Source organism: Rhinopithecus bieti, unplaced genomic scaffold, assembly GCF_001698545.2.
Source record: "Rhinopithecus bieti isolate Rb0 unplaced genomic scaffold, ASM169854v2 scaffold_29378, whole genome shotgun sequence".
NCBI lineage: Eukaryota > Metazoa > Chordata > Mammalia > Primates > Cercopithecidae > Rhinopithecus > Rhinopithecus bieti.
In genome coordinates this window covers 628,932-653,010 of record NW_016813019.1, presented here as the reverse complement: position 1 = coordinate 653,010, position 24,079 = coordinate 628,932, and the positions used below count along the sequence as shown (strand labels likewise).

At 55.3% G+C, this 24,079-nt stretch overlaps 1 protein-coding gene across 13 annotated transcripts in view; it reads right to left on the bottom strand.

Moving 5' to 3' along the window:
• Positions 1 to 24,079, bottom strand: part of ATP2B2 (ATPase plasma membrane Ca2+ transporting 2) — a 299,071-nt gene that overhangs the window by 12,432 nt on the left and 262,560 nt on the right. For all 13 annotated transcript variants that reach the window (XM_017847503.1, XM_017847498.1, XM_017847490.1 and 10 more), the window contains 10 exons: positions 23,465 to 23,706; positions 22,276 to 22,510; positions 13,847 to 14,026; positions 13,561 to 13,648; positions 9,517 to 9,623; positions 8,856 to 9,047; positions 6,210 to 6,423; positions 3,972 to 4,183; positions 3,749 to 3,856; positions 1,677 to 1,859 (listed from right to left, as the gene is read on the bottom strand). In XM_017847503.1, the coding sequence (XP_017702992.1) occupies positions 1,677 to 1,859; positions 3,749 to 3,856; positions 3,972 to 4,183; positions 6,210 to 6,423; positions 8,856 to 9,047; positions 9,517 to 9,623; positions 13,561 to 13,648; positions 13,847 to 14,026; positions 22,276 to 22,510; positions 23,465 to 23,706 (1,761 nt within the window). The remainder of the gene's footprint in view (positions 1 to 1,676; positions 1,860 to 3,748; positions 3,857 to 3,971; positions 4,184 to 6,209; positions 6,424 to 8,855; positions 9,048 to 9,516; positions 9,624 to 13,560; positions 13,649 to 13,846; positions 14,027 to 22,275; positions 22,511 to 23,464; positions 23,707 to 24,079) is intronic.

Genomic DNA, 24,079 nt, shown 5'->3' with positions numbered 1-24,079 from the left:
ACACAGGGGGTCTGGCCTTTGTCCTGGGCTAGTGGCTCAGGGGCCAGTGGGCTGGGTGAGGCCAGTGGAGGAGGCAGTGATTAAACTTGGCATCTGGAGGGAAGAGAGCAGTGTTCGGCCTCCCTCAGGTACCGGCGTGGAGGTAGAGGGTGTGGTGGGGGCCCTCAGGTGAACAGAGCTTGGCCTAAATTCCAGCTCTGTCACTTACTAGCTAGGTGACCTTGGGCAAGCCACCTCTCTGAGTTGAGTTTCTTGTTCTTAAGAAGGGTCAATGCCACCTGCCTGGCAGGGTTATCTGTAAGTGGCAAAGCACCTGACCCACAAGAGGCAGGCAAGACAGACGCTCCTGCCCACTCAAGAAATCGCAGTCCTTTCTTCCTCCCATAATTTGGAGACCCCTGCATGGCTCTGCCGCCAGGGCAGTGACAGCACCAGGGCCATATTCACTGAGTTGTCCTGGACCTCCCTGGAGGTGGGGGCAGGCTGGGAGGGCTGGCTGCCAGGGTCCTAATCAGGGGAGGTGAGCCCAGGCCCGTGTCAGGCAGTTCTGGGTCTGAAACCTGCTTCCAGTCCCCACCCCAGCTGTGCCAGCTTGGTAGAAAGGGCCATCTCCTGGACCTCGGTAACCTCTAAAACTGGGGGAGTCACATCTACATCCCAGGGCTGTGAAGGTCACATGAGGTGAGGTTTGGGACAGGGTACAGAGGGGTGGGAGGTGACCCAGGTGAGCTATCTGCTACATCGGATGGAAATGAGGTGCTGGGCCACAGCTGGCAGGATGGTGGCCAGGTGGGTGCCTCTACACTGCACTTCACCCAAGTATGCTGGGGCATGGAGGAGCTCCCACTCCAAGTCCCCAGATGGTCTGGGCAAGAGACCCACAGAGTCCCTCCTGACCCTCCCCTCGCAGGGCTGTGACAGCATTTGTGAGCTACAACACCTGCTCCAGGCATAAGGGCCCATGTGAGAGCATGTCGTGTGTGTGTGTGTGGCGGGGGGGGGGCGGGGAGGGCGCAGGTGTGTCGTGTGCCACATGGCGGCCATGCTCTCTCTGATCTGGGGAAGAAACCTGCTTCTGGCTGGCTACACCCTGCACCTGTGCTCCCCTGGTGTGCTTGGTGTGTGCTTGTGTGTCTGTGTGTACTTGGGGATGACTGACCTTTGCTCCCCACAGCCTCTCCACCCCCTAGGGGAAGCTGGGGAGAGCAACTGAAGCCCCCGTGGAGGCGGCGGACCCCTGATCACCAGGCCCTGGGGGACCCTGGGCGACCTGGCCTGCAGCTTCTGTCCAGCCTTCACACAGTCCCTCTGGGTGGCTGCCCCCAGCTGAGCGACAGTCCCCTCACTCACCTCTGCCCTCAGAGCCACCCTTCCCCACCCTCTCAGGGAAATCCCCCTGGAGACCATGGTGGGTGTGACCCCTACCGCTTCCCCTTGCTGCCCTAAGAGGGCACAATGGGACCTCCCTGAGGAGGCCATGCTGTTCCTTAGCAGCCACGGGAGTGTGTGTGCAATGTGGGTGTGCAAGTGGCTGGTGAGAGCTGGCCGGGACCCCTCTGTAGCCACCCTCCCTCAGCACCAGAGTCGGGCCCTGGGGGGCAGCACAAGCACACTCACCTCCATCCCCTGGCCCGCCCCGGCCGGGCCTGGGCCCAGCCCCCAAGAGCCTCCTGTACCTGCGTCTGGATCCGATTCAGGCCTCGGAACCACAGGATCTGGCCCCGCCGCAGCTCCCGCTCTGCATGGTCGATCTCCTCCACATCCTCGTTGAGCTCCTCCTCCGGGATCTCCTCCTTCTGCGTGAGCCTGCCTGCCTCCTTGAGGAACTTGAGTCTGCTGGTCGGGATGGTGGCGATGACCTGCAAGGGACCCCGGCTGTCAGAATTGGGGGGCTGTCCTTCCCGGTGGCCTTCTTTCCCTGACACCCGCTCCTCTACCTCCCTCCTACCGACCCACCCAGGCATGTGATCAAGCCACTTCTTTACCCACCTCACCTGTTCCTCAGCCCAGTCTTTGACAATTTCTTTCTTTTTTTTTTTTTTTTTTGAGACAGAGTTTCACTCTTGTTGCCCAGGCTGGAGTGCAATTTGCTTTTTAATTCACTCATTCAGAGTCGGGGTATATAGTGGACAATCTTGGCCTCTAGGAGTTGGACAGATATGGCTTTGAATACCCCAGACAGTCCCGGTCCTATGGCCTTGGGCAAGTCATTTAACCTCACTGAATTTTGGTTTTCCTAGCTGTAAAGTGGGGGCCGCTCTGGGCATGGTGAGAACTGGGCACGGTGGAGGGTCTAACTCATCCTGCATGAGCCTGGCCCGTGGCTGGCTCTCAGCCCTCCTGGGGTTACTTAGTCCTCTGTCCCTTATTCCTCCTGAGATCACTGGACCCTGAGGGCAACCAATCCTGGACTGGGAAGGCAGTATGGGAAAGAGCTATGCCTTCATTCCTAATCTTCCCCAAAGGGCTTGTCTGTGGGGCTAAGGACCCAGACGCAGGCCCTACAGGAAAGCTGAGGTGGCAGATGCCAGAGGTCCCTTCCATCTCCTGTAGGGACAGACAGGCACTGGCTCAAATGCAGCCTCAGGGGGCTCCCTGGGAATGTAAAGTCAGCATTGGCCACTGGCATTAACCTTAGTCCTCTGAATCCTTCCCTCAGATACTGGGCCCAGCCCCGAAGAGCCTCCTGTAGGGTGTGGGTCCCAGTGGGATAAAGATGGCCTGGCCCCCAGGGTGCCCAGGGAATGGAGTTGCTAAGTCACACCTGGTTTATCACTCTCCAAAGCAGCCCCAAAGGTTACAGGAAGTCCTTTTGGATGAAACTAAACTTTCTTATTTATCTTTTAGTTAATTTTTGCCCCTGTAGCTTCTCACTCTAGCCTGCAGACAGCTTGAAGGCAAGAACAATGTCTCCCACCCATCAGGTCCCATTGCCTGGATGTGTGAGCACCTTGGGAATAAAGCCCCTTAGGCCCTGCATTGGTTCTCGGCACTCCTCCAAAGCCCTGTGTCCTGGGTCAGGAGCCTTTGAGCTGCATGCTGTCAGAGCTGTGACAGGGTCTGGAACTCAGGCAAACGTAGAAAAAGGAACTGGCGGGAGAATATTCTGGGGTCAAAGCTGGAAGGGCCCCTAAAAAGCATCCAGCCCAAGGAGCCCCGGAGCTGGGGCAGCTCTCAGATGGCCACAGGCACAGCACTGAGTAACACTGCAATGTGGCAGAGTGTGTCCTGCTTGCGTTCCCTCTGAGTGCTCTACAGGACCCTGACTGACGCCAGCCGGCCACCAGCGCCGGCAGACCATTGATTCGTCTCCCTTCCTAAGAAGCTGCTCCAGCCTTGAACCCCTGGCAGGCCATGGCTTCTAGCTGGAGTTTCATAACGTCATTCTCATTACATTAATGTTTTTGTTAGCTTCCATTTATGACAAGTGATACTGATTTTTCAGTTCTTAGTAATATGACATTGCCTTTAAAAACAAATTTAAGTTAAAAAAACTGACGTGATTGAGAGAAAATATTATATAAACAACAGGAACAGTGGTAGATAGATATAAGGCAAAAATCAGAGCAGCAGTACCCAGAGGACCAGTATGGGACCTGGGACAAAGCCCCCTTGCTCAGATGTCCAGCGACAGGGAGGGGCTTGCCTGGGGTCTGGCAGCTGGTTCCTGGGGGTCCTGGATTCTCCATCCAGTGCTGTCTCCCTTGCCCTGCTAAAAGGCACCTCCTGCGACCTACCAGGAACTTACCTGGCCCCAAACGAGCTCTCCTAACCCAATGAATATGCACCACATCCACTGGTCCAGCTGCAGTGGAGAGCAGCTGAATGGCTTCCCTCCAAACTGCACAATCACTATCTGGAGGTCAGAGGGGAGCAGAGAAAGAGAGAGGCCATCAGGGGGGAGCACAGAGGGCTGGGCTCCGGCTGCTTGCTGCCCACCCCAGGCCTGGTTAGGGTGGGGGCCTCACTACCTGGATGGCAAAGGTGCCCAGCACAATGGTGCAGAAGATGGGGTTCCGGAAGATGCCGTCAAAGACGTTGCGCTCGCCATGGATCTTGCGGGCGTTGATCTCGTTGAAGAGCTGCATCATGACGAAGGTGTTGAAGATGATGGTGTAGTGCTCTGAAGGTGGCGAGTGCAGGGGCGCATTCCTTCCGCTGTCGATCTGGAACATCTTCTCGCCTGCCAAGTGAGAGGGTGGGGCTGGGCTGAAGGCAGCGGTGGGGGAATCAGAGGGGAGATGCCCGGCCTTTCATGGGGGCCTCTTCTGAGCGGTGAGGTGAATCCCTAAGATACAGAGGCATGCTTGGATGCTGGGGGGCCAGGTGGCTGTGCTGTTGGCTGGTCAGAGAGTAGCAGTGAAGGGTCAGCAAAGCCCTTTCTCCTCTGGGGGAGAAAGGCCTTGGGGAACTGTCTTCCACTTTTTCTGTGGAAACCTGATAAAGGTGGATGGCCAGCTGTGTTAAAGGTGGGCGACATGGCTTCTAAAAAGTGACCCCAGACTGGCAAACTCATTCTGGACTGCGAGGACAGGATACCTGCGGGAGGCTTTGCGCTGCCCCGAGAGTGCTGCTTCTTGTACCCGAGCATGTCCCTTGCTGAGACCTCTACAGACTCATGGGGCTGTTACTAGATGCCAATTCCTATATGGAGCCCAGGGCTTCTGGGCCAGGCTGGCTCCGGGCTTCATTCTAACACCTGAGCTGTCACATGGTGGGGCACTGCTGCGTAGACGCTGCCGATGGGGCGTCTGATGCAGTCCTGTATCATTTTTGTTTTGTTATGTTTTTGAGATGGAGTCTCGTTGTTGCCCGGGCTGGAGGACAGTGGCGCGATCTCGGCTCACTGCAACATCTGCCTCCTGGGTTCAAGTGATTCTTTTGCTTCAGCCTCCCAAGTATAGCTGGGATTACAGGTGCGTATCACCATGCCTGGTTAATTTTTGTATTTTTAGTAGAGATGGGGTTTCTCCATGTTGGCCAGGTTGGTCTCGAATTCCTGACCTCAAGTGATCCACCCGCCTTGGCCTCCCAAAGTGCTGGGATTACAGGCATGAGCCACTGCACCTGGCCAAGTCCTGTGTCCTTTTGCACAGCTGAGTAAAGTGGTGCCAGGAGGCTTGTGGAGTTTTCTGGGTGTGAGATGTCCCAAGACTACCCAGGGTAGGCGCTGCTCAAGTGACCAAGCCAGCAAGCCGACCAGGACCCCTGCTCTCCTCTCCTCTCCAACCCCTCCACCTCCTCTGAATCTCTTCTAATTCTGCATATTTGTGGCTTCTTCTAAGCTTTTTCATGATAGGTTTTACAACAGTAAAATGTGTCCTGACAACACGTTACTTTCAAAATTTATAAAAGGCAACTGCCTTTGAGGAATGGATCCATGCCCACCTCCATCATACTCTGGACTTTGAGGATGAGTGAAAGGCCAGCTCCAGGAGGCTCCTGTAAGGAGAGCACTGGCCCTGATTGCATGTGGGACTGTGGGCCAGACCCTTCCCCTCTCTGGGCCTCTGTTTCCCCATCTGTGACCTGGGGGTAGGCTTTGCTGGGATTGCCTCCAAAGCATCTGTGGAAACCAGGCCAGTTTTGGCCCAACCAGACCTGGTTCTTTGCCCAGACACTTCCTCAGACTGGCTGTGTGCCCTTGGGCAAGTCACCTCACCTCTCTGAGCCTTGGTGCCCTCATTTGTAATGTGGGGTGGAGGCAAATGTGCTTGCCTCACTGAGTGGAAGACCCAAACGCGCAGCCCAAGTGGAAGCAAGTGAGAATCGGTGGTGGTGTGAGCGTGTGTGCCCTTCCCCAGGAAGCCTTGCTGAGGGTCCCTTCCACTGGGCCAGGATAAGGTGCTGGAATGGGTCAGAGAAGGGGTGAGTCACTCCCCTCTCAGTCTCAGGCGCCTCTGGGGCTGCCATGCAGTGCTTTGGCACCTGGACAGGGCCTTGCACAGTCTGTACTTGGTGCCAGGACCTGTCACCAGTGGAGAAAGCCACTGATGGCTTTGGGGTCAGCCAGAGCTGGGACAGGGCCAGGCCCTCTTCCAAGACTTGCTGGTGTGGCCTTGGGCAACTTACTTGACCTCCCTGAGCCTCAATTTCCCCATTAGCAAAACGGGAGGGGGTTGTGACTCGAGAATGCTGAGTGACAGCCGTGGTGCACCAGGAAGGTGATGACCCCGCCTGGGAGAGGCGTGGGTGGGCGAGGCGCTCACCAACGAAGAGCAGGGTGAAGATGAGGGCGAGCTGGTAGACGGCATGGCCCAGGATGTTCTTCATCATGGTCCTGGAGATGAGCGGCTTGTTGCGGCCGTACGGCTTCCTCAGCAGCAGGGTCTCCGTGGGCGGCTCGGTGGCCAGTGCCAGTGAGGCAAACGTGTCCATGATGAGGTTCACCCAGAGCATCTGCACAGCTTTCAGAGGGGAGTCCTGGGGACGGGCAGGAGAGGGCTGTCACCTGTGCGCCCACCTGCCCCTGTGAAGTGCTGGGTGGGTTCATGGTGTAGTGTCCGCAGGCTCCTGCTGGAGGCTGGAGGCCGACCCACCCCTTGGCTCCCCAGCAGGCATGGAGCCATTCTCTGATGCCCTCTCTGGAGATCAGTGCAGACCCGCCCACCTCAGCCCCATCTTCCCCGCCAGGAGATAAGTGAGTCCCCCCAGGCCCAGTGGCCACTAGCTCCCTGGCTTCTGGTAAATTCAGCAGCATCTCACCATCTTCCCCTCTCCCCTCCAGCCCCCAAGGAGGGGGGTCTCTCCTGGCTGAGGCCAAGACCATTCCCACTGCCTCCAGCATGGTTTCCTACCTCCTCCCCCCACTGCCTCCTCCCCCTCGGGCTCTCCTATCCTACAAACAGAGCCCATCCCCAACCCCAATTTCTTTTCCCCTCTTATCCCACCTTACCTTAAAAAGTTATTGTGTGTATCCATGACTCAAAAATTAATACATTTCAAGGTAGGAAATGTTGGCAAATGAGGAATAGCAGAAGCAACTAAACTTGTCAAGGACCTCACCACTTGTAGGTCACCACTGTCCAGGTTCTGGGAAGGACCCTTTCAGACCTGTCTCTTTGGCTGAGAGGAGCTGGGTCTGCTGTCCCCATCCTTTCTCACACCCCCATGTATCTTGTCCACAGCAGCCAAACTTTGGCCCCTCCACACTCCCAGAATGCCCTCCTCCCATGTCACCAGCACCTTCTGTGCCACGAGTTGCAGAACCTCTTCTCGGCCTCATGTCACTGACCTCGGCCCTGCACTTGGCCACTGCCTCCCACTTGCAATCCTGACCCCACTCTCCTGGTTGTCATCCTCCCCTCCTTTTAAATCTGTGTTCCTGCCTCAGCCCCATTCTTCTCCTCTTCCTGTGGCTTTAGCTACATCCATGGGCTGTGGAACACCTCCTCCAGGAAGCCCCCGGACCCTGTAAGCTCAACAGCCCAAACCGGATGCTCTTCCCACTTCTGTCTTCTCCCAAGCCCCATATACCTGCATCCGTTCCACTCATCACCTCCCAGGTTTCATTACAGCCCCTGTTCCTGGCCTTCTCTCCCACCTCCTCCCTGCCTCAGCCTCGCTCCCCTTGCCCCCGTCCTCCCCACCCCTGGGCTTTCTCCGATTCCATATGCCTTGGGGTCAAGCGTGCCCGTCTTCCTATCAATGCTGCATGGCCTTGCCACCAACTCAAACAAAGACCTCAGGCAAACTGATAGTCGTCTCAGAACCTCAGTTTCCCTATCTGGCATCAAGACTTTGTCGTCTCCAAGTTGCTGCTGCCATGGGAGTGTCCCTCAAGCTGCCACTAGAGGGAGCATCTCATCCACAGACCAGGAAAGAGGGCCCTTCTGAGCAAAAGGAAGCCCCCAGCCACCCTTACAAGGCTCTGATTCTCAGGGCTGGGGTAGCCAGAGTTGCCACCTATATTCCCCCAGCGCAGGAAGCAACAGAGGGGAGCAGTGTTCCAGTGCCACACAGCTGTTGGGGCAGTGCTGCACTCTGGGCCTCTGGGGGCTCCTGTGGACATGGGCTTGTCTGGCCAGGTGGCTACTGGGAGGGTTGGGCCTTGGGGATCCCCTGGGGCTAAGGGAGACCCATTCTTGCCTCTCTGGCCAGGCTGGTCAGTCCCTGTGGGGAGTATCAGGAGACTGCAAGAACAATGGCAGGTCCTTGGTCAGTCCATCCTCTAAGCCTCAGTTTCTGCCTCTGTAAAATGGGGATCATCACAGTTCCTGCCTCATGGAGCTGCGATGAAGAAGTGGTGTCTGCAGACATCCGGGGCCCGCCTGCCTGCCAGACTCAGTGCACAGGGCTGCTTCAGACCCAGTCGTGGTATCTGGCTAGACTCCTCTGTGACCTTCCCAGTGAGCGAGACCCCCGACTCCCTCCAGCTGTCCCCACCCAGCACCTCCTAAGGCACTCTACACTCCAGTTCAGAGTCAGGGCCCCAGGGCCCCTACTGGCTCTTTGTCCTCACCTGGCTGCCTGATCCCCTTGGGCCTTGGCCCACCCTTCCCTGCCTCCCTCCGCCCTCATGGTGGCCAAGGGCCCTCCCTTCTCTTGAGGATCTCCTCCGAGCTTCCTGCAGTGAGTGGCCAGGCTGTGAGCCTGACAGCTCCCATTTGCCGTGTGACCTTGAACAAGTCACCCACCTCTCTGAGCCCTCATGTCCTTGACTACGCCTGGGGCCAGTGCCTGCAACTGACTCTGTGAATGCAGTTCATGGCTCCCAGCAGGTGCTCCATCGATGGGTGCCTCATCCCTGGCTGTTGTGACAGGGACAAACGACAACTGGAGTACCCTCAGGCCCCTGAGCCTCTGGGGGGTCTCCGCCCTCCCCCATGCTTTGGTATGGCCTCCTGAGGACCCACCTGCGTGATGCAGGCCCCCGTGAAGGCCACAATCACAGCCACCACGTTAACTGTGAGCTGGAACTGCAAGAACTTGGAGATGCTGTCATAGACATTGCGGCCCCACATCACTGCCTTGACGATGCTGCTGAAATTGTCGTCTGTCAGGATGATGTCTGAGGCCTCCTTGGCCACATCAGTGCCTGCGATGCCCTGTGGGGACAGGGACAGGAGGCTGGGTGGGGTGGCCAGGGGAGGTGACCACTTCTAGCATCACCATCCTCACCCCCTCCACATCCTCAGTCCTACACAACTCCCTAGTACACACACCCAGTGGGCCCAGCACAGCCAGACCACACAGGGACACCCCACTCTTCACGCTCCTCACAGACCCAGCTCCCTTCACCCTCAGGAAACCTCACCCTGGCCCCTTCTCCCGCTCTGTTCTCTTCCTCCTCAGCCTACAAATGTCCCCATTCACACAGCTCCCCCAGAGCAAGGAGCATCCTACGCCCTTCCAGGAAGACCTCGGGGTCAGGCTGAGTCTCGAGAACGGTGGTCACCCACGGCGGATGGCGAGTGGGCCAAGTGTGAGCTGGGGCTCCTGAGTAGCCAGTCCAAGGCTGTGTAGTCCCATCTCCCCGGCCCCCACCACCCCAGGCCCTCTGCGGGCCTCTCCTACCATGGCAAAGCCCACGTCAGCCTTCTTGAGTGCAGGCCCGTCGTTGGTCCCGTCCCCTGTCACGGCCACCACCTGCCGCTGCTCAGTGTGTGTGCTGTCGATGATGCCTGTGGAGGCGGGAGTGTGCTCAGGCCCTGGGCCACTCAGGTGGGAGGCAGTCTGGGCCAGCCCTTGTTCTCAGGAGGGGCCTGGCTGGGCATGACTCTCTGGTCCCTGTCCAGTCGCCCCCTCCATCCAGGCTCTTCTCAGCTTCAGGCTGGCCTATAGCTGCCAGCAGGTCATGCTGGGCTCCTTACTGGGCTGGTGCTGGCTTGGGGCCCTCTGTGGCCTGGGCCCTGCTCACCTCTCCAGCCCTGTCTTTGCTCTCTGCAACCCGTGGCCACATTGGCACCCACCCTAACCAGAAACACTGTATCCTCTAACTGTGCTCAGGGCCCCCTCTGCCTCTGCAGGGCTCCCAGGGTTTCAGCAGGACCCCACCATCTGTTCCTCCCGACACCACTAGCCAGCAACCTTCTCCCTGGGGAGTCCAGGCTTGCTGAGGAGACCTTGGCTTTGCCATTTGCCAATGACCTCTGCCCCACCATTCTGGCCCTGACCTCTCTCCAGACATTCATCTTCAATAAAACATTCAACAAATAACAGAATGAACAAATGACATATGGCCCCAGTTGCTGAGCTGGGGCCAGTGGAAGAGGGTGGGTGAAGGATGTCATCGGTGGGGACCTGTGGAGTTTGTGGGACTCCTCATTCATGGGGCTTGCAAGCAGGGATGTCCATGGGCAGGATAGGAATTTGGGTGTCAGTATCCATGTGTCTCTCTCTCATTCTGCACATTGAATGTATCACCAAGGCCTGCCAATTCTGGCTCCAAAATCCCACTGAAACCCTTCCTTTCCTCTCTGTCTCCACCCTCTGCCACCAGCATCACTGGGTTTCCTCTCACTGACTCTGGGCTGCCCCTCCAACCTGCTTCCCCACAGCAACCCCAGGATCTCTCTAAAACCCATGTCTGAACAGTCCCGTCCCCCACCCATCCCCAGAACATCATTCTTCTGCTTTCCCCCTTGGCCTCACGATAACATCCATGTTCTTAGCTCCACTTATGAAGTCCTCTGTGACCAGGCCTCACCCGCACCCTGACCTCTTCTCTTCTCTCATTGCCCGGCCACCCCCGATCTGTGCTTGCAGTCCCCCAGAGCTAGCCCTCGCTGGCCCATCTCTGTGCAGGCTGTTCCCTTGGCTGGAGGTACTCCTGTCATCCACCTGTACTGTATTTTTGGCTCAGATGCTGCCTTTCCCAGGAAGCTTTTCTGACCCTCTGAGGATCCCTGCCCACCCTTAATCAGATCCCTGTAACTCTGTGTGCTGCTCCATCCTTGCGCATCTCTCTGTTCTGTGCCTAGCAGACAGCGGCAGCCTGTGGAATGAGGGGCCGAGTTCCATGACTTGGGGCACTGTGCCCCCCACCTGCTCCTTGCAGCTCTACCCTCTTCCAGGCCCAGCTGCAGTGCCCTGTGTTCTGGGAATCGTCCTGGGCTGCTCCCACCCAGCTGGCAGTGAGCCCTCAGTTCCACCGTCCTGGACTCAGCCTCTCCAAGCTTGTCCCCTTGGGACATTGGGCCTGAGTTTCCATGGTTCCCTCAGTCAGTCTGGGGGCTCCTCCAAGGCAGGGAGGGGTCAAATTTCTGCCTGTGGCTCCCAGGTGGCGTGGACCTTTGCATAGCTCGAGCTGTGCGGAAAGCTGGGAGGAAACCTCTCCCCAGGCCCCCTCCCCTCCTCCAGTTCTGGGGTGGCCTGTGTGCGGTCACCAGGGGCCTTCCTGTGGCCGCCTCCTAAGGCCACATTTCTGTTCTGTCCCTGCAGACCTCTCAGCAATTATTCCCACCATGGGCCACACCTTCCTCCTCCACAGGCCTCCTTCCTTGTCTTCCTGGCACCACTCCCCCCGGCCATCCTCCTGCCCCTCTAGCCTCCTCCCCTTGGCCTCCTCTGGTAGGTTCTCACCATCACTCAGGCAGCTCTTGGCTTCTGTGGCTCCTCTCTCCCCACCCACGTGTGCCACCCAGGACTCTGTCTCAGGCCTGCTCTCCGTCCTGGCTCGATGTCCAGTGCTCTTCTCCAACAGGTACAGACTGATGGGATCCCAGACACTCCTGCTCCTCATCCCTCCATGACATGCAAACCACCACCCAGCCCAGACCCCTTCACCACCCAGACTTTCTCAGATCCGCACCTGGCAGCTCCACCTGAGGTGTCACCACTGTGGGTAGGTGACAACTCTTAAGTGGGACAATCCTGCGGGACAATCCTGTGGGACTGCCAGGCCATGTTCTGCACTGCAGGCTAAGTTTTCTAAAAGGATGCTTCTACTCTGTAAATGCTCCCATGTTCCCGAGCCTGGTGACATGGTGCAGGCCACGGCAGGGTACTCAAGTGGGCATTGGTGGCCCTGCAGGATCTGCTGCCCTCCCACCTGTTCCAGTCTCCTGTAACTTCCCTCTCCCGTCCCAAGGTCCTGGCCCAGATCCTTGAAGGCACCTGGGGATTTTCTGCCTCTAGCCCTTTGCAGAGCAGTTCCCTGCCTTGCCTCAAGCACAAGCCCTACCAGCCCTGGAGCCCATCCCACCTTCCATGGCCTGTGACCTAAAGCCTCCCTAATCCAAGTTTGAGGCCAGTGTCGGGCCGAGAGCACCCCTGCCAGCAGTGTAGCCTTTCGCTCTATGCAGGGACCACTTATTCAATGCCTGCTGCATGCAACCTGGCCCAGGAATTCCACATGGGCAGGACCATGCCTGCCCTGAGCAGGGCTGGCACCTAGCAGGACCTCAGTAAACAGTTACGGAGAGAATGAGTGAATGAGTAAGAGTAAGGATGGGCTGGGGGCCTTCTGCTCCCTTGTGGTTCTGGGGTTCTGGGTTTCTCTCCCCAGGCCAGATCTGCTTCCGTTAATGTCTTTGGGCAGCACCTTTGAAAGAGGAATCCAAGATGTTCTAGGGCTGATCTCCAGTGGACACCTGCTCCCATAGCCATTTTACAAATGAGGAAACAGAGTCCCAGAGTGGGATTTGCCAAAGGCCACAGAGCAGGTCAGTGGCAAAGCCAGGACGGTGTGACTCTAAAAATACCCAGTTGGCTGGGTATAGTGGCTCCTGCCTGTAATCCCAGCACTTTGGGATGCCAAGGCAGGAGGACTGCTTGAGGCCAGGAGTTCGAGACCAGCCTGGGCAATATAGGGAGACCCTGTCTCTACAAAGAATTAAAAAAACTTATCCAGGCGTGTTGACATACGCCTGTGGTCCTAGCTACTTGGGAGGCTGAGGCAGGAGGATCGCTTGAGCCTGGGTGTTTGAGGTTGCAGTGAGCTATGATTGCACCACTGCACTCTAGCCTGGGCGACAGAGGGAGACCTTGTCTAGTGCCCAGCACCCGGCCACCTAGGCTCAGCAAGTGGTGCACCCTCCCTTTGGAGGGAGGAGCAAGACTTTGGCTTTTGGTCTCATCCCTCAGGTGGCTATTCCCAAGACAGCGCATCCCTGGGGTACTGGTCACAACTGTTGGTTGGTTGCCTCAGGGACCAGACAGACCAAGAGACTAAAAGCTCTGAGACCAGACTGAGAACAAGTGAAGTAGGCTGAGTGTCGGACCACAAGCAGCAGTAAGGACTGTGTCAAAGGTGAGAGAGCAGGGTCTGCGTAGTCTTTCAAATTCCTCATTTAAAAAGGCGCTGTACCGGCCACATAGAACATGTCTGTGGGCCCCATTCAGCCCTGAGCCGGGAGTTTGGGACCCCACACAGGCCCAGGTCCATTGTTTCCTAGGGGAGTTGGAGGCCTAAAGAGAAGACTTAGTCCCATCTCCTTCTGGCCCCTTGCAGGCTCCCAGGGCTGAAAAGGGGGCGACATAAGGCTGTACCCAGGTGTGGAGAGTCGGGGGCGAGAGGCCCTTCCCTTCTGGGAAGAAGCTGCAAGTGCCAGGAGAGGAGGGCCCAGTTTCTGGCCTGGTGCTGGGCTTCAGGATCGCCCGTGCCCGCCCAAGTCTTACCTTTAACCAGGGTATGCTTGTCCGTGGGGGAGGAGCGAGCCAGCACCCGCAGCTTTGGCCAGATCTTGTCAATTCGCTCCTGCTCAATCTGGAGAGGGATGGGGAAGGGGGCGGGTCGGTGGGGTCGGGGAGAGAAACTGAGGCCTGGAGAAGGGAGGGGACATGCCCAGAGTCACTGGGCTCTTAGCAGCACACTGGCTGGCTTCTGTACAATCATGCAGCACCCTACCTCCCAGCCCCCATCTAAGCACGTTCCCCTGAGGATGCTTTACGCTGGGACACGCACCTCCCCCTTCTCGTTGCGGATCCTTCTGTTGAACTCCTTGCCCTCGAGGCACAGAAAGTCCTCCCCAGGATGGATGATGCCACACTTGATGGCGATGGCCCGAGCCGTGTTGATATTGTCACCAGTGACCATGCGGACCGTGATGCCTGCCCGCTGGCACTTGCGGATGGCTTCTGGGACCTGGGCAGGAGGGCAGGGGCCATGGGGGAGGGCACCACCTCAGGCAGATCCCCCCTGCCTTCATGGATTCCAGAGGAGCCCTTCTCACAGGCAGTTCTACTGAAAGGGGACTAGATGACTATGAGATACTGACGGCACACATGGCACATGGGCCACAGCCTCCCTTCCTGTGCCCATGGCAGGCATTGTTAATCGATCACACATCCTCTGATTAAACCCTGATGTGGTTCTCATCACAGAGTCCCAGGTGGCTACCACCTATTGACCATGACAGTCCATCCTGAGACAGAACCACTGGCTGTCTTGACCTGGGCAAAGACTTTGGAAAGACTTCCACGAACACCTCCTCAGATCTGGCCCCAGGTAAGCTTGGCCAGGTGAACTTGTCCTTGTCTCACTCACATATACAGTTCCCGCAAACTTGACAAATCCATTTGTGTATTTTCAGTTTCTTGGGGGGATATTTGCATTTGGGAGCATTTTACTTACAGAATGTGACACGGGTTTAGAATATGTATAAATGATTACGCTTCATGTAAACTATACCATTTCACTGCAATAATAAGGATAGGTTCTGCCCTCTCTGACCGTAATGACAGACGATATCTGGGACAATCAGGCCAGATCGGAGCCAGCCAATCAGAAGGCACAAGGCTTCCCAGCCCCGCCCCACCCCAGCAGCCAGCCCTGAGCAGAGCTAAGGGTTTCCCCCGCGGAAACCAGCCTGGAGCTGGGGCAGCCCTTTATACACAACAGAAATTGATGGAATAAGTGATTCTTACCCGAGGGCAGTGACAAATAATAAAATAATATTTGCTGCAGAACGTCTTTCAGTGGGAGAGAACATGTCAAGGGCAGAAAATTCAGTTATTTGGAAAGACCATAGCCTGTTAGAATCTCCAGCCTGGAAGGGCTCAGTCTGACGTTCCCTCCCTGCACACCCCACAGTGACCAGGAGCGCACTCCAGCATCCACCTGCCAAGCCACCGCTGAGGGATTTGGAAACCTATGGATTGAGTCATATTCCCCCTAAAAGACAGACTGGAGCCCTAAGCCCCAGTACCTTGTGTATGTGACCTTGCTTAGAGATAGGGTCATTATAGCGGTAAATCCAGCTAAAATGAGCACATCACAGTAAGTCCTAATCCAACAGGAATGATGTCCTTATAAAGAGGAAATTTGGACACAAAGATATGCAAAGGAGATGCCATGCAGAAATCGGGGTGCTGCTTCTACACTCCAAGGAGGCCAAAGGTGGCCAGCAAGCCACTGGAAGCTGAGAGAGAGGCGGAGACAGCTCCTCCCTACTGTCATTGGAAAGAGCCAGCCCTGCTGACACCTTGGTCTCAAACAGACGTCCAGCCTCCAGGACTGTGAGACAACAAACTGCTATTGAGCCACTCAGTTTGTGTGACTTTGTTACAGCAGCCCTAGAAAACTAGTACAAACAGTTAGAAGGTGGGGCCAAGCCTGACTGGGACAGCTCCTGCCCTGGTCTCCTTTCTGCCCTCAGCAATGGTAAGAACAAGGATCGGCCTTGACTATCTCGCCTGTGTCCACCCCATCCGCAGCACCCACCACTCCTTCAGCCCTCACCGCTATCGTCTCAACCTGGGTAATTGCCCAGCCTGCCTCTGGGCAGGAAGGCAGGGGCCATGGGGGAGGGCACCACCCTCCCTGTGTACCCTGTGCAGAGGGCACTGCCTGGCCCCTCTTTCCTTACCCTGGCCACTAGTGACCTGCCTGAGTGTCAGCCTGTGGGGCTGCCCTCTTTCAGGGGCTCCACCCTGATGCCTTCAAGAGGAAACCCACAGTTCTGAGCGTGGCTGTCTTGTGGCATGAGGAACAGATGTCCTGGAGGGGCAGGGTCCCAGTAAGGAGGTCTCTCTAGCTACTGGAGTTGTCTCAGAGACCGGCTCTGTGGTCAGGCAGTGATCTCCCTGTTGTTGAAGGGTTAGAGCAGGGCCAGATGATCACCAGCCTCCTCTGGGGCTTACTTCCAGGGCCTGGGGAGAAGCCTTCCAGTGCCCACTTGGGGCTTGGGGGCCATGTGAGCAAGGCCTCTGCCGCATGCCACGGTGGCTAATCACGTAAGCAAACGTGACCTCATTTTTACAGAGCTGGAGGGAGTGGGGACGTGGAATGTCAAAGATCCTGTTTATATAGCTTACTAATAGCTTCATGACGGCTGTAACATGGGCTGTGGCCCCCTGCTCTCACCTGCCCCTGAGAACAGCAAAGAGCTGCTGTTTCCTGGGAACACACAGCTTATCTGGCTCCTGCCCCCAAAAGGAGGAATTTAGGTTCTTGGTTTCAAAGATGCTGGAGGTCTTGGAGTTGGAAAAGGCTTTGGGTCATTGACTTTGACCTTCTGCTCATTGTCTAGATCTGTTCCCAGGTGTCCTCAACAGATGGGCTGGTCAGCCTCTGCTTGCACACCCCTGATGACGGGGCACTCCCTCCCTCTAATGCCCACTGCTCCACTGTGGAACAAGTCTAGTTGATTTTTTTACACAACCTTTCTTTTTTCAGATAGCAGAGCATTACCCTGCATCAGACCTGTACTCTATTTGGAGGCAGGGTCTTTGGCACAGGCCTATACAAAAAGTTCTGGGAACACAGAAGGGGGTTTTGTGCTGCTGAGTATATGTGCTACTGAAAGAGCACAGAGGGCACTGTTGCTTTGGAAGAAAGTGGGTGGGGAGGAGAAATCAAGGAGGACTTCCTGGAGGAGGAGATATTTGAGCTGCCAACTGAGGCTCTGGTTCCTGGCATTGTGCCAGGGCTGAGGCTACACAGATGAACAGAGATTAGTCCTGGCCACAAAGCACTGTCCACTCTGCATTGGCAGAGAAGGCCTGAGGTATGAACGGGTCCGAGGGCCATGCTACAGGTGATCTGGAGGGGCTGAAGCTGAGGGAAGATGTGGGGTAGGGACTGGAGACATGAATTTGGAGAGGGGCAGAAGGTGCTGGACCAGGGATATGCTCCTTCAGGCACTGGGAACTGTGGGAAGTTCTGAACCAGGAATGAGGCGATCAGTGCTGCGTTTTAGAAAGACTCTCACTTTCGTTGTTGTTTTTTGTTTTGAGATGGAGTCTAGCTCTGTCGCCCAGGCTGGAGTGCAGTGGAGCAATTTTGGCTCACCGCAAGCTCCGCCTCCCAGGTTCACGCCATTCTCCTGCCTCAGCCTCCCGAGTAGCTGGGACTACAGGTACCTGCCACCACACCCGGCTAATTTTTTGTATTTTAGTAGAGACGGGGTTTCACCGTGTTAGCCAGGATGGTCTCGATCTCCTGACCTTGTGATCCACCTGCCTCGGCCTCCCAAAGTGCTGGGATTACAGGCGTAAGCCACTGCGCCCGGCCAAGACTCTCACTTTCAAGACTGTCTCCCAGAGCCAAAATCAGCCATCGTCTGGGCCTCTCCAAGCAAGCTGGCTTCATGAGAAAAATGAGGCTAATTTTTACGGACTCTATACTTTCCTCTGTGCAGTGGAGAGAGGGCTTGGGGACCAAAGGGCTGGGTTGGGTTTTGCTCTAGGGTCTCACATGAACCCTGGTTTCTTCATCTGTAAAATGGGTATAATAGTATCCACACTTCAGCAAGGCTGGGGGAACTCTATGACAGGGCACAAACAGCCCACACACAGGACAGGCATGTGTACACCTTTTACAAGTCCCTTTTCTCTCATAAATGCAGCAGGGCATTCACGAGGCCCCAGCCACTCCGCATCCCTTCCTGCCTTCTTGCCTGGCTCATGCTGTCCCCTCTGCCTGGAATGCCTCCTTCCCTTAGCCTCTATGTGTCAAGTCTGTCCCATCTTATAAGTGAAATGCTCTCTATTCATGAAGCCATTCCTGATTCCTGCAACCCAACGGGATGTTTTCTTAAGCCGCTCTCAGGACTTAGTTTTGTTGGTCACTCATTCACTTATTGGACAAAAAGGTCTGGAGCATCTAACTGCTCTGGATACTGAGGATCCGGAGATGTTTAAGACTAAACCCCAGAGGCATCGATCCAGTTGAAATACGCTTCCCACATCAATAAAATTACTGTGAAATTAAAAATAAATAAATAAGTTTGGGAAAAAATGACTTCTTTCGCTAAAATTATCCTAGATATTTCTCACTGAGGAAAAGCAGCCAGGAAATGGGTGCTTCCTGTTTTCATTAAATAAAAGCTTTTAAACATCTGTTGTTTCTGGTGACAGCCGTTGTCTGTGACTCTGAGGGCTTCAAACACCCCCGGATAACCCAGCAAATCCCAGACCGCTGCTCTCCTGATGGCTTTATCGGCACTGATTTCAATCAACCTTGGAAAATGTACCCACTATATGGGCCAACAGTGGGGTGCTTTGGCAAGGGTGTTTTGATCTGTTCTAGCCTTTGGTCTTCTCGTGAGAGGAAGGCAATGTGGAGATTCAACCCCTTGACAGCCTGGGTAACCGAGTGAGGCAGAGACTGTTTTCTTGCAGTTGCAAAATGAATCTTAGTGTGTCTGCAGGGCCCTAGAGATGGTCCAGGCTGAGGTTTTCCCTCTGGCTGAGCCTCCTAGGCTGGAGGCACCAGGAAGGGCGTTCACCTGTGAGATTTACAGATGGTGACAAAGAATTCTGTATAAACGGATGAGTCCAGGAGGACAGAGCCCTGGGGAGCTTGACAAAAACACAGTCACCATAGGCACACACGTTCCCTGAAGGTCAGCCCTAAAAACTGGGGATAGTGGTTGCCTCTGAGGTGGGAACCAAGGAGCTAGAGGGGGCAGGAATGACCTACCTAAAAAACAAACAAATAAACAAAACCATACCCGCCCATCTCCTTGGGTCCTGCATCCATCCTGCCCACTCGGAGATGCTGAATCAACACGTCTGAGCTTTTATGCTTGCAAGTGGTGTCACCTGTAACCCTACTGTGTCCCTCACTGTGATTGTTGGACAGTCTGATTCTCTCAGTTTTCAGGTGGGGAAACTGAGGCCATCTGTGAGGGAGTGGCAGGGGCAGAATTAGAACCCATGTCCCTTGAGTCTGCTGTGTCACTTGAGTAAGTTACCACTGTGAAACAGTTTATGACTCCTATACAGACATCCCAGGGGCGAGCCAACTGGAGAGAGGGTGGCCCATGTGGATGCCTTGACTGAAGGAAGTAGGGGAAGATGGGAGGGTAAGTCTTCCAGTCAACTCTTTCTCTCTCTGGGGACGTCAGAGCTTGGGAGGGACCCAAGGGGCACCTGGACTGACTTCTCATTTCATAGATGAAAACACTGAGGCTCACAGAAGGAAGTGGCTTGTTAGTGGCAAAGCTGGGGTTGGAGGTTGGCTCCAGGCCCCCCTTTCCCAGAGTCTGTGCCTGCAGCCAGCTTCTCTGGATGACCATGCTGTCAATAGAAAATGCCAGGGACCCAGCTCTGCCCCTTCAGGCCTTGGGCATGGGTAGCTCTCATCCCTGTCCTCATCTGCTCATCCTCTTGACTTAGAACTACTTGTCCTTTCCTTTCCTTTTTCCTTTTTCCTTTCCTTTCCTTTTGTGTGTGTGTGTTTGTGTGTGTGTGTGTGTGTGTGTGTGTGTGTGTGTGTGTGGCAACCAGGCAAAGGCCCTGAGGCAGGGAGGCAGAAAACCTGTTCTAATCTGGGTTCACTCAGCCACTTTGGGCACATCACTGTCCCCCTCTGGGCCTCGGTGTTTTCTTCTGGAAATTGGGGTTTGTGGGGGAAGGTGTTTGGACTAGATCAGCCACTCAAACCTCAAGTCATGCCCTGTGAGAGTCGTGAAATTTGTTTAGTGGGTGGTGACCAACATTTTTAAAAAGAAACAAATAAATAGAAGAACGGAAAATAGTTAAGTGCATCCCATTATTTTGTGAAATTCTTGCTTTGGTGAAGTGTGTGTGTTTACTGAGTCATGACACAAAATACATTTCTTATTGTGCGTCATGGTCAAATAACAGTTTGGACCTGCTAGTGTCTTCCATTCATCTAAGGGATGTTTCCAAGGCAGGGTGGTGAGCCAGGAACTCTGGGAGTGACTGGGAAGGGGGGGGTTGTGGGATTGGGAAGGACAGGCGTGTGGGCAGGCCAGGCTCAAGTGCTGTGCAAGGATGAAGAGTTTTCAGTAACGAGATAACACATCACAGTGAAGCCTGAACCCATTAGTGACTGGTAATGAGGAGGTGTCCCACAGGGAGGCTGATAAACGGCCTGTCTGTCCATGGAGAGAGAGGTTTGCAGGAAAGCACGTGTGGGTTCCACTGCCAAGCTCCAGGGCATTGTCTTTGCTGTTTTAGGATCTTGATAGGAGTGAGGAAGCCACAATGACACCCCCAACTCATTCATTCCACAAACACTCATTGAACACCTTTGGTAGGCTAGACTGTGTGTCTAGGGCTGTTATGTGTCCCTGGATCTAGGGTAATGAAATCTACTGGAGAGAGCATGAAGGAAGGGGACCCACATACGTAGCCCACCTATCTTGTGCCAGATGCTCCGTCTGTTGCTCGTAGACACATGATCTGAGCCTTCATGATATCCCAGAGGGGGTGTGTGTGATACTATTATTATCCCCAGTATGCAGATGAGGCTCAGAGAGGTTATGTAACTGGTTCAACGTCACACAGCCAGCTGTGCTGGCACTCAGGATCACAAATCTGTCTGATGTCTGAGCTCACACTTTGAACCCTCTCCCTGCTGCCTAAAATGTGAAAGTCCATGCCTGTGACCTCCTAGTTTCATCTTTTTTTGGAATACAGAATCTTATAACATCAGGGCCAGGAACTTGGAGGGCATCTTGTCTATCCCTTTTACCTTAAAGAAAGGGAAACTGAGGCTCAGAGAGGAGTAGGGAATGGCCAGAGACCCCCAAAGAACAGTGTCAGGGTAGGTCCATTAAGGAATGGAGGAGGTGGGCCCCCAAAGCATCAGCACCAAATATGTTTTTTTTTTTTTTTTTTTTTTGAGATGGAGTCTCACTCTGTCGCAACTCTGGAGTGCAGTGGCCGGATCTCAGCTCACTGCAAGCTCCGCCTCCCGGGTTTACGCCATTCTCCTGCCTCAGCCTCCCGGGTAGCTGGGACTACAGGCGCCCGCCACCTCGCCCGGCTAGTTTTTTTATTTTTTAGTAGAGATGGGGTTTCACCGTGTTAGCCCGGATGGTCTCGATCTCCTGACCTCGTGATCCACCTGTCTCGGCCTCCCAAAGTGCCATCAGCACCAAATCTTACAGCAGAGGCCAATCGACCCGGCCAGGGCCTGGCCAGAGCATCCGGCCTGGACCCAACAGCTGAGTGAGTCCTGGGAGGATGGGGAAGCAAGCCCCTCCTGCACCCTGCCTCATGCCCAGGGTGCTCCCCTGGGGCCTGGCGGTGTAAGCTGACTCACACTGCCTGCCCATGCAGCATTTTGGAGATTCAGGACAGCTTCCTCTGCTCCCCACAGCCTTTCTTCAGCCTGGGCAGCCTCACAGACCACACACATCTCATCCTCCCCTGACCCTGGCAGCTCTAGCACTGAGTTCTTGGCCTTCCCCCTCCAGGTGCAGATTCAGCTGAAGGAGACTGAAGACCTACTGTGTGCTGAGTACAGATAGGCATCACCTCCCTCGATCCTTGTGAAGTGGGCGCTGTCAGCCCCCTTCCCTTCTGCTTGAGAATGTGACCTGCAGTTAACGTTCTAGCTCTGTTCCCCTGGAAGCCTGATAAAGGTAGACTCTCCGCTGTGTTCCCAGGCCAGCTTGCTAGGGTAAACTGGCTGGTAAACTGCATCTGCACTGGGAGAAACTATAAATACTGACAGGGACACCACACTTCGGGTTCTCCTGGGTGCAATGACCCTTGCTATTGGGCGTGTCCTTTGTAGGGACCCTGGAATCCACGTTTGTGGATTTGTTACAGGAGATCCTGGCTCCTGCAGGGCAAGAGGTTTCTAAGGCAGGGCAGCCCCTACACTTGTCCCTTGGGGGACCAGAGGGAAGAGCTCATGGTGGCTGGGTGGACAGCTCGAGGACCGCCCCCATGGCAGAGCAATGCCTGCTGACGACCTGTGGGTTCTGCGTCCTTCTAGGCTGACCCATGCCATGTGTGGTCTACGCTGTTTCTCATGGGCAATCCTCTTATGAGGATCAGGGAAGGAGATCCCCATGGGCATTGTGTGGAAACTGAGACTCAAAGAGGTGAAGTGACTTATTTCAGGTCACCCAGGTGGCAGGCCTCCCAGCCTCATCCCCTTTGCCTGACCTTGCTGGCCCTGGGGCCTACCTCCGGCCGCACGGGGTCCTCGATGCCCACCACGCAGATGCAGGTGAGTTCGTTGAGGATGTCATTCTCGTTGTCCCAGTCCGGCTCGGGGCTGCTGGGGAAGTCGCGGTAGGCCACGCAGATAGTGCGGAGCCCATCGCAAGCCATGGGCTCAATCACTTTCTTTACCATCTCGTCCCGGTCGCGGGGCCGGAAGACACGGGGCTCTCCCGCCCCATTGAGGATTTTGCAGCACCTGGGGGAGGATGGAAGGGAGATGGGGAGCCCAAGGAATGCTCCTTCTGAACGGCTCAGAGACCACCTCCCCACCCTCGTGATGCCCAGCTGGCTGCGGCTGGTCATCCAGTGCCCATCTAGTCCATGCCCCAGGCAGGGTGAAATCAGGCGTCCTTCCTGCAATTTTTGCCCAGGCCACTCAGCAAGCGGAGCCCCACTTTGATGTATTATATACTCACAAGATTCATCTGAAATAACACTCCCACAGCTGAAGTGGTTTACAAAGCACATAAAACCCAGACTAGTAGTTGTTGACCCTGCCTGCACATTAGAATTGCCTGGGGGAGCCTTTAATAAATATCCATGTGTGAGCCTTGCCCCAGAGGTTCCAGTTCAATTTGTCTGGGGTGAATCCAGGAATCATTTCTTTTAAACACTCCTCAGAGTGATTCCAATGTGTAGCCAGGGTTGAGAACCACTGGGGGCTAGAACAATCCTCTCAATGTACAAGTGGGGAAACTGAGGGCAGAGAGGGGAAGGGATTTGCTTAGTTCACCAGGCTTATTTCCAGCACTCCTCTGGAGTCAGAGGAGTGTGGCTAATAATGAAAATAGCTACCATCAACCGACTCTATGCTAAAGGAAGTGAAATAAGAGAGATCTAAGTGTGATAACGGGTAGAACTTTCTGACGAACCAGTGGCTTAGGGAGGAGAAGGGCGAGGACTCTGGCTATAGAAATGTTTAAGAGGATATAGTGGAAGACACAGTGGCCAAGGGGCATGAAAGTGAAGATGAATCTTCCTGGATGGCCTTGGGCAGGGCCCTCTGTGGCTCTGGGTGCTAGACGGCCACTCTAGCCGGGCAGGCTGCTGAGCCTGATCTGGATGGCAGCCAGTGCTATATGACCCTGACATCCCCAGCTCCCTGCACCAGGGCACAGCCCTCAGCCCCGGCGCCCTGCCCAGTGCTTACTTCTTGAGCACGATCTCAGAAGCCCCCTTGCTGTACATGCGGAAGCTCTCGTCGGGCAGCTTGATGACAGTGCTCATGGACTTGCGCACGGAGTTGAAGGTGTACACTTTGTACAGCTTCTCCTCTGGCATCTGGCTGCGCACGGGCTCGTAGTCCTGCTTCAGGTCCAGCACGAAGCCCAGCAGGCCGCACTCCGTCTTGTTGCCCACCTGCCGAGGCAGGGCGCCCTCCTTCTCTGGGGGCTGCGGAGAGAGGCAGGAGCGGCTGGCACCTGGTAGGGCCTGTGTCAGGGGAGCCCTGCCCCGGCTGCCACTGAGGCTCTGGGACTGCTACCAGGTGGTCTCTGGGCTGGGGGCTGAGCCCTCAGGGAACCCTTGGCCCATCCCCTGCACCCTCAGGGTTCTGCATCCCAGGTCCAGTCCTGGCTCTGGGTGAAAGGAGTGAAGCAAGATCAGCTTTTAAAAAAATTATGAATTATTTCAAACTTGAAAAAGAGAATGATGTAACAAAGTTATGTGCCTACCATCCAGCTTTGTAGCATCTTAACATTATGCCACACTTTCCTCAGATTTTTCTTTTCTTTTCTTTTTTTTTTTTTTTTTAAACGGAGTCTGG